Source organism: Zonotrichia albicollis, chromosome 37, assembly GCF_047830755.1.
Source record: "Zonotrichia albicollis isolate bZonAlb1 chromosome 37, bZonAlb1.hap1, whole genome shotgun sequence".
Lineage (NCBI taxonomy): Eukaryota > Metazoa > Chordata > Aves > Passeriformes > Passerellidae > Zonotrichia > Zonotrichia albicollis.
Genome location: NC_133855.1, coordinates 787,376 through 797,374, shown reverse-complemented (window position 1 = coordinate 797,374; position 9,999 = coordinate 787,376). Strand labels below are relative to the sequence as shown.

Genomic DNA, 9,999 nt, shown 5'->3' with positions numbered 1-9,999 from the left:
TCTCTTCTAGGAAGCCTCTCAAGGCATCACGGCCTGGCTGGCTGGGACACCTGGGGGCCACCTGACAGCTCCAGCTGACCCTGGCATGTCGAGGGCTGCTGCTCATCAGCCCCTGGAGCACTGGGGTGCGCGAGGGCGTATGCGGCCCTAGGTCCGGCTAGCAACAGGGGTGAGAAGGCCAACGCCCCTACGCATAGGAGAGCCAACCCCCTTCGGCGTCTCGGCCTCAGGCTGGGCTGGGTGCGAGCTCGGAATTGCACGCTGTGGACGAGACAGGAGGCGATCACTTGCTGGGGGTGAATGGGAGGAGACAAAACGTAAAAGGTCAAGGGGTGGAGGAGAAGCCGGAGGGGAAGGTTCTTCAGAAGCTGGGGGGAGATTAGGAGAGAATAAGGAAGGTTGATGGAACAGTTTCCTCCGCCGACGCCAACATGCCTGCCGGACCTGTGGTACTGCTTCCTTCTTGGTCCTCTGCTTTGGGACGAAGGGCCTGACCCACTTGGATGGTACCCACCTGGGACCCGAGGGAGTGGATACGCAGGCATATCCCCTCCCCCAGATCACCAGATCAAAGGGGCCCTCCGTCCGCCAGGTCTCCGGATCTTTTACAAGAACCGGTGGCCTGGCTTTAGGCTGCAGCTCCTGGTGACTGCCGAAATGTCGGACCACTGGAGGATTTTGGCTGTCAAAAGAACAATTCAGGAAGTTGAGCGTGTACAACGCTCTTGACAGCCGGACGTTGGGGGTCTCCACCTTCATCGCCGGTTGTTGCCGGGACAGGATCTTCTTGAGGCTCTGGTGGGCCCTTTCCACCATGGCTTGGCCTGTCGGGGAATAGGGGATGCCGGTTTTATGGACTATTCCCCATTGCTGCAGGAAGCTCCGCAGCTCCTTGGAAGTATACGCAGGGCCGTTGTCTGTCTTTAGGGCCCTAGGGATGCCCAAGACAGCGAATGCTTGAAACAGATGCTTCTGAACATCCACTGCCTTTTCACCTGTGTGGGCAGAAGCATAGATCGCCCCGGAGAAGGTATCTACTGAGACATGGACGTAACACAATCGGCCGAAAGATGGGATGTGCGTTACATCCATCTGCCACACCTCGCAGCTTGCCAGACCACGGGGGTTTGCTCCCGAGGTCACAGAAGGCATCTGGTCTCGCTGGCAATGGGGACATGTGGCCACGATCGCCTTGGCCTGCTCCTGCGTCAGATTGAATTGACGAACCAGGCCAGGCGCATTTTGATGGAACAGTTGGTGGCTGATCTTAGCCTGACCGAACACATCTGGGAGTGGGGCCTGCGAAACAGCAGCCGCGGCCAAAGTATCGGCACGATGGTTGCCTTCCGCAATGAACCCGGGCAGGTCTGTGTGTGATCTCACATGCATGACATAGAATGGATGCTCGCGGTGGGAGACTAACTCGACGAGCCTATTTAACAATTCAAATAATCTTTTGTGGGTGACCTCTTGAAGAACTGCGGATTCAGCTCGTGACACTACACCTGCGACATACGCAGAATCTGTGACCAAATTGAAGGGTCCAGGGAATCTCTGGAATGCTCTGACGACTGCGTCCAACTCAGCAACTTGTGGAGAGCCCTCCACAACAACAACATCAGTCTCCCACTGCTGAGTCAGAGGATCCTTCCAAGTCATGACTGACTTGTGGGATGCTCCAGACGCGTCGGTAAAAACTGTCACAGCATCCAGTGGCTCTCTGCTCTGAACCTTCTTTAGTGATAATTTAAACTCCGAATTAAATAATTTATGGGCCGGCCGATCTACTGCAATGCGCCCAGTGTAGCTATCCAGTGCAAACTGAAGGTATTCATTAGTTTGCAGCAGCTCTTCAAAGGTCTTTAATTTAAGTTGGCCCGATTCCAATTCAATTGGGATGTGTATGCATGAGAAATCACACCCTGCAAGCTCCCTGATCCTCGATCTCGCTTTGAGGATCAGTTCAGCTACCAACTCTTGTGGCCGTGTCATTCTTTTGGACCGATGGTGGCTCAGGAAGACCAACTCTATGATTAAGAGCTGCTCTCCTGAGCCTTTGTCCTTTGGACTGTCATCCCACTGGTGTATCATGCCATGAAGGTGTGGCAGTTTTCCCAGCACTATAAATTTGAAGGGCAGGCCCGGATGGTATCGGTGGGCCTGCCTGGCCGAAATAGTTTTCTGTACCCTCTCCAAGGCCACCTCCGCCTCTGGAGTGACGACCCTAGGGGAACTAAGCCCCTCTCCCCCTTTCAACAAATTGAAAAGGGGGGCTAGGTCTTCGGTTGAAATGCCCAGCCAGGCATAACCACCCCTCTCTGCCTCCTGGGTGACGTTCGGAGGCGGAGGGAAATACAAAGGCGAAGCGGGGGAGCAGCGAATGGGGGGCTGAACCGGGGGAGGAGTTTGGGAGGAGCTGATGGTGGAGCGGAGGGAGGATATGAGGGAGGGGTAATCGAAAAGGAGGTGGGATTCGGGGGGAGGAAAGGGTTGGCATAAGGGAGGGAAGGGTTAACTGGGGAAGAAGGAGCCCTGGCGGGAACGACCGCGTGGTCGTCACCATCTTGGGCTCCCGAGGAGCCATTTTGTGGGACTTCATCAACAAACTGTACAGCCTTGGGCTTTACAATTGGGGACTTGGGGACTGGGGTAGAGGGTGAGGATAGAAGAGCAGCCTGGCCAGGGCTCCTCGAAGGGGGAGGCCGAGCAGGTCGAGGGGGAGCAGGGGCAGGATGGACCCCCTGCCTCTTATCGGCCTTCAAAATCCCCCTCGAGGGCTCCTGCCTGTGGGAAGAGGGAAAGGGTTGAGGGGTAAGGGCAACTGAACGAGGGGAACGGGGGGACAAACCAAAACGTGCAGGGCTTTTCTTCGGTTCCCCCGACGAGCGGAGCGTCACAAGCACTCTGCCCGCCCAAAATGCCACGGTCGCCAATTTTGTCTCCCCGGAGTTTACGGCTTCTTCTGATTTTGCTAAAACAGCTGCCCAAAACCGTGGCTGCTTTGCAAGTTCCGGGGACACCTCGGGGAACTTCGAAAAGACCCACTTAACTAAAAATTTTAACTCCTGCTTGGGGGCCTTCTGACCTCCCCCAAGCAACAAACCTTTAACTACATAATAAACCTCCTTTTGGGATTTTCCCAAGCCAGCACCCATGGCACCTTTCTAGTGCAGGAACTGCTGCTACTAGAAAGGGGGAAAATCCTCTGGTGGTACAACCACCCGCCTGAAAATAACAGAAACTAAAACAACAAGCTGCTTGCCACCAGCCCCTGCTCCCCCCACTGTCCCCAAGTCTGGGGTTTCAGCAAAGGGAAAAAGGAATTTGGGTGGTGGGTCCGGGCCCCAAGTCTGGGGATACCGGCCCCACGGGAAAGATAAAATAAAAAAGGCACGGGGATGAGGAAAACCTCAAGGAAAGAGGGTGGAGGGTAGGTCCCCAAAGCAGGGCATGTACCCCTAGGGAAATGCTAAAAAGGCAGGGGGGAAGTCGGAAAAGTCCCCAAAGCGGGGCCCGAACTTACCAGTCCGGTGGCAGCAGCAAACGAAAATTCAGGCAGGGGTCCTCGTCTCCGGGGTCGTCCTCTCTGGGCGCGAGGAGTCCCGATCCCGATCCCCAGGGAGCGCTGCCCCTACAACGGGGCCTGCTACTACCTGGGGTAGTGCGGTGTCCACAGGAACGAGAAAGTCCAACTCCGAGGGGTCCGGTCAGTGGTCAGTGGTCAGCTGTCCACTTCTGCAGGCCCCACGTTGGGCGCCACACTGCGCGAGGGCGTACGCGGCCCTAGGTCCGGCTAGCAGCAGGGGTGAGAAGGCCAATGCCCCTACGCATAGGAGAGCCAGCCCCCCTCGGCGTCTTGGCCTCAGGCTGGGCTGGATGCCAGCTCGGAATTGCACACTGTGGACGAGACAGGAGGCGACCACTTGCTGGGGGTGAAAACGTCGGTTTATTGATGAAAATGACCAACAGATGTTGGAATCACCCACAGCCAAATGGCCCCAAATAGGGGCAGAAACCGGGTTATAAAGGGAAGGGGAGGAGAAGGGAGGGGAGCCCAGCTAACCAATAGGGAAACTCAAAGGGAGGTGCTGAACATAACTGACATACCTTGGTAACTAATAAATACAAAGTAAGGGAGGGGCCCCGGGACCACAGCCTATCACCATCCCCAGAGAGAAGAAGGTTCTCGAATGCTGGGAGGAGAGGGGGGTGATTGACTTAGCCCAGGGAGGAGAAAACATTTACTTATAAGGGAGTATAGGGGAGGAGGAATTATATAACACAACTGATTGAAAGCAGGGGTTGCTAAGGAAACCAACTGCCAGAGGAGCAGTGGCGGGAAAACTGGGGAGGGAGGAACCATTTACAAGAACAGGGGGATACAATACATAAAATGGGGGATACAATACATAAAATGGGGGAGCAAACTTAAAAACACACCACAACACTGGGGCTCTGGGCTCTCCGTCCTGTGGACAGTACTGTCCTTGTTCTCCAGGTGTCCATGGCCAAAATCAGGATTCCTCCTCCAGATTTTCATATACGCAAAGTTTGTTCCCAGATGAAATCTGCCAGGACTGACAGATCCGGCTGGCTTGGCCACCCAGAGGCCACCTCTCATCTGCCTTTGAAACACTGGGACCATGTGCTTTTCTTTCTTTAGGGAAAAAAGCACCTTCACATCCAGGCACCCATGGCCAAAGTTGGGAATCCACCTCCAGAATTCCCTGTATCCAAGGATTTCTCCCAGACAAAAGCTTCCAGGAGAGACAGGTCTGGCTGGCCTTGGCTTCCTGAGGACTGGTTCTCATCTGCCTTTGAAACACTGGGGCTCTGTGCTTTCCATCCTAATGAACAGAACTCTTCTTCCTAGCCAGATGCCCACAGCCAAAACTGAGATTCCACCTCCAAAATTCCCTACATCCAAGGATTTCCCCAAAATGAAAGATGCCAAGAGAGAAAGGTTTGGCTGGCTGGGCCTATGGTGGCCACCTTTCATCTTCTTCCAAAACACTTGGAGTTCATGCTTTTTTTTCCTATAGAAAATCCATTCATTTCAACCAGGTGCCCACAGTCAAAACTGGGACTCCACTTCCTAAACTCTGTCCATCCAAGGACTGTTCTCAAGTGAAAGCTGCCAGGACAGACAGATCTGGCTGCCCTTGGCCTCTTGGGAGCTGCCTCTCACCTGCTTTTGAAACACTGGGGCTTGCTGCTTTCCTTCCAATGTTAAGGAACTGATATTCTTGTCATGGTGTCCATGGTCAAAATTGAGATTCAGCCCCACAAGATTCTGTATATACAAGGATTCCTCTGTGACAAAAGCTGCCAGGACAAACAGGTGTGTCTGGCCTGTGGCTCAGACAGCCTCTGCTTCTGCCCCTAAAACAATGGCGTTCCATTATTTCCTTCCCATGAAAAAGAATCATCCTTCTTGTCCAGTTGTCCATGTCCAAAGATTGGATCTTACCTCTTAAATTCTGTATATCCAGGGATTTCTCCCAGAAAAACTCTGCCAACACAGTCAAGTCTGGCTGGCCCTGGCCTTTGGTGACTGCCTCTCATCTGCCCCTGCAACACTGGGACTCAGTTGCTTGCTTCCTGTGGAGACCATTGTGCCACTGTGGGAATTCATGGAACCAAAGGGCCGTTGTGCTCCTGCAGGGCACCGTGGATCCATGGGAGAGCATTGTGGCATTGCAAGGCCCCCATGGAATCATGGAGACCATTGTGACACTGCGGGAATTCATGGAACCAAAGGGCCACTGTGACCCTGCAGGGCCTCATGGAAGCACAGGGCCATTGTGACACTGCAGAAGCAAGGAGAACATTGTGACACTGCAGGGCCTCGTGGAACCAAGGGGACATGGAACAGGTCTGGCTGGTTTGGCCTCTCAGGGGCCACCTGACAGGTCCAGTTGATCTTGGAATGTTGAGGGCTGCCTCTTATCAGCTCCTGAATCACTGAGGCTCCATGCTTTCCTTCCTATGCAAAGAACTGTCTCTCTATTCAGACACCAAAGGACAAAATTGGTAGTCCCCCCTGAAAAATTTCCTGTAGGAAAGGGAAAGGTACGCAGAGAAAAACCTGCCACCTCTGCCTGGCATTGGCCTCTGGTGTTCACATCTCATCTACCTCAGAAGCAACAGGGCTCTGTGCCTTCCTTCCTATGGAACAAAAATGGCCTTGTCCAGGGGCCATGGCAAAAACTGGAATTTAGCTGACAAAATTCCATCTATCCCAGGATTGCTCCCAGACATAATCTTGCCATTGAAAGACACCTCAGCCTGGCCTTGGGCACTTGTGATATATTCTAACACTATGAACAGAATGTTTTCATCTGAAAGCACCTTGGAGATGGCTCAAAGATCTCTCAGGCTGGGGTTTGCAGGCCTAGAGAGGGCAACTCATATATGGAGGCTGCTGTTCCTGGTCTGTGTTGTGAAGACACTGAGGAACGAACAGGAGTGGCCTGGCAGGGCTTAAAAGTGGGAGTCAGAAATGGTGGAGCTTTTCTCCATAGTGGGAAAAAGCCAGATAGAGAAATTGGATCACAAATGCTACTTGGGAGGCCCAGACAGAACACGAAGAGAAAGGAATTTTCCTCCCAGGGAAGGGCTATGGTGCAGAACATCCCCCAGAAAGAGTCTGGGTCATGCCAAAGCTTTGTGTAGGCAGGAAGAGGCAGGCAGGAGGCAGAGCTGTCAGCAAAGGAAGGGCCCAGCCAGGTGGGGCAGCCGGGGGATGCCGACAGCCTGGAGGGACAGAGGCGCAGGGCAGGGACACCGTAGCACAGCCTGGGCTGCACAGGGCACAGGCATGTGCAGCAGCTGCAAGACAGCCCTGCCAGAGCCAACTTGGGCAGCACTTTGGCCATGGCTGCTGGGCCTGGGCCTGAGGCAGGAGCAGGAGACAAGTGACCCTTGCAGGCCTGGGGCCTCATTGCCTCCTTGTCCCTGCTCAGCAGCCTGGCAGGGGCCACCCCATGCTCCTGCCCTTGCCATTGCACATCCCCACATGCCAGTGCCCATCGCGGCAAGAGCCCTGAGCAAGGAGGGAGGGACAGCATCTGCCTGGCCAGGGGCTGGGGCTCAGGCCTTGGCCCTTGGCATTCCTCAAACACATCCAGCTTTGCTCAGCACCAGAGACACCTTTGCCTTGTTTGTGCCCAGCTCTCATCACTGCCTCCAGTGTTCTGCTCTAACTGGAACCTAGGGACATTTTCTCAGTCGTGTCCCTCAGTGGAACCCATTAAAACTTCAAGAAAGTTCAGAGTTTCAATTTAAGTTTAAGTTCTTTAGAAGTTTTTTGAACACTCTCTCAGGGACTGTGTCTGATGTAAACAATACCAAAGCCCCAAGAGGCTCATTAAAGTCCTTGTGCTGTGTCTGTGCTGCTGAGCTTTAAAGGAACAGCTCTTCCCAGCACCAGCTCCTCTCCCAGCCCAGCAGGGCTGAGGGCTCTGCCTGCAGGCAGTGAGGGGACAGGAGCCAGGCAGAGACAGGCTGAAGGCAATCAGGATTGGGAAGACATTGAGCTGAGACTTCACTTGGGGAAAATCTTCACAGCCCTGTGCATGGTGAGTGTGTGGGTGCAGGGCAATGTCCCCTGTGCTCCTGGAGGGATCTCCTGAAGCCAGCACACCCCACAGCCTGGGGGATGTGTCAGGAGGACTCTCCCAGTTTCTCTCTGGCACAGGAGGGGGAGGAGGAGGATGTGCTGCAGAGCGGAGCTGCCCTGGGCACCGTCAGAGGGACAGGGCAGGACGGCTCCTGCAGCCAGGGACGGCTGCAGGGGCTGAAGCTGGGACTGCAGCCAGGGCTGCCCAGGGCTGTCCTGCAGAGCAGCTCCTGCAGCCCTCAGGGCTCTTGGCCAGCCTAGGCCATGTGCCACCTGCCAGGGGCAGCTCTCAGCCTGCCTGGCAGCTCCCCATGGACGCTGCAGGGGAGAAGTTGGAGGTGGAAGGAGCCACCCCCATCAGGGCAGATTCCTCCTGCTGTGGAGATGGTGCTGCATGGCCAGGGCTGCTCTCAGCTTTCTCCTCAAGGGAAGGGAAAGGGGCTGTCAGCTTTGGCTGTTTCACTGAGACTCCTGCACTGTCAGCCTGGGCATCAGCAGATGGGCCTCAGATCTCCCTCAGAAAGAGCCTCCTCAGCCTCCTCTCCGTACAGACAGTAGCAGCAGCACCTTGGCTTGCAGCATCTCTGTTTGTCTGGCCTGCCCTTAAGGCCCTGGTGCCAGGGAGATGCCCCTGGGCAGTGCCCTGTGCTGGGAGGGGTCTGCAGGACAGAGCTGGGCCCCCAGGGCTGGGCTGGGCTTTGCCAGCAAAGGCAGGGACAAGGCTTGGATAGAGAGAAACAGCTCCCAGCAGGCACATCTCAAGGCAACAGAGAGGCACGCCAGCCTTTCGTATTCCATCTGGTCCAGCTGCATTGGGAAAGAGAGAAGGGTTTGGAAAAACTTATTTTTAAATTGGAGTGTTCACAAAGTCCAGTTTATTTTTCAATACATTTTTAAATGCAGGCACCCTGAAACAGACAAGCTGTAATATTCAACAGACTCCTGTGTGGGGACTAGCACTGACTGCAGTGGGGCACAGGGAGCCCTGTTTTCCTTGGGTCTCCAAAGTGTTCAGGCTGAGAGCAGTGCTAAAGATGAGGCAGGAACTCAGGAACACAAACTCAACATCAAAAAATATTTAGCAAAATTCCCTCACAGGAAGAGAGGTGATTTTGGAGAGATTCCACATAAAATACATAGAATTGACACAAATGGATTAGTCACACTTTGCCAATGTCTTCTTTCAACAGTCCACTATGCCCAGAGTGATGGAATGTCCAACAGCAGCTCCATCAGGCACTTCCTCCTGCTGGCATTGGCAGACACGCGGCAGCTGCAGCTCCTGCACTTCTGCCTCTTGCTGGGCATCTCCCTGGCTGCCCTCCTGGGCAACGGCCTCATCATCAGCGCCGTAGCCTGCGGCCACCACCTACACACGCCCATGTTCTTCTTCCTGCTCAACCTGGCCCTCAGCGACCTGGGCTCCATCTGCACCACTGTCCCCAAAGCCATGCACAATTCCCTCTGGGACACCAGGGACATCTCCTACTCAGGATGTGCTGCACAGGTTTTCTTCTTTCTTTTTTTTATGTCCGCAGAGTTTTCCCTCCTGACCGTCATGTGCTACGACCGCTACGTGTCCATCTGCAAACCCCTGCACTACGGGACCCTCTTGGGCAGCAGAGCTTGTGCCCACATGGCAGCAGCTGCCTGGGCCAGTGCCTTTCTCTATGCTCTGCTGCAAACAGCCAATACATTTTCCCTGCCTTTGTGCAAGGACAATGCCCTGGGCCAGTTCTTCTGTGATGTCCCCCAGATCCTCAAGCTCTCCTGCTCACACTCCAACTTCCGAAATATTTGGATATCATTGCTTGGTGTCTATTTAAGTTTTGGTTGTTTTGTGTTCATTGTTTTCTCCTATGTGCATGTTTTCAGGGCTGTGCTGAGGATCCCCTCTGAGCAGGGACGACACAAAGCCTTTTCCACCTGCCTCCCTCACCTAGCTGTGCTCTCCCTGTTTGTGAGCACTGGCATTGTTGCCTACCTGAAGCCGCCCTCCATCTCCTCGCCATCCCTGGATCTGGCCCTGTCAGTTCTGTACTCGGTGGTGCCTCCATCCCTGAACCCCCTCATCTACAGCCTCAGGAACCAGGAGCTCAAGGCTGCAGTGTGGACACTGATGAGTGGACCATATTGGAAACATTAAACTGGTTGCCAATTTCTGCATATCTCTTGAAATAAAAGTAATTTTTGATACTTCTTGTTGGATTGGTAATGTTTTTTATTCTGTTTTTATTTTTAATATTCTCCCTAAAACAAGGCCATTGTTTTCTGCAATTTCCTCTTTTGATTCTCCAAACTTCACTGTGGCCTCACACTGTGTCAATGAGGAGCTGGTCTCGTAGTGGCCTTAACAAAATTAAAGGATCTCCCAGCAG

At 54.0% G+C, this 9,999-nt stretch overlaps 1 protein-coding gene across 1 annotated transcript; it reads left to right on the top strand.

Moving 5' to 3' along the window:
* The first annotated feature begins 1,335 nt into the window (after positions 1-1,335).
* On the top strand, positions 1,336-9,767 carry LOC141726621 (olfactory receptor 14A16-like). The gene is made up of 3 exons (XM_074531572.1): positions 1,336-1,365; positions 3,834-3,940; positions 8,969-9,767. Exons 1-3 carry the CDS (start codon positions 1,336-1,338, stop codon positions 9,765-9,767), a joined length of 936 nt encoding a protein of 311 aa, XP_074387673.1.
* The last annotated feature ends 232 nt before the right edge of the window (positions 9,768-9,999 follow it).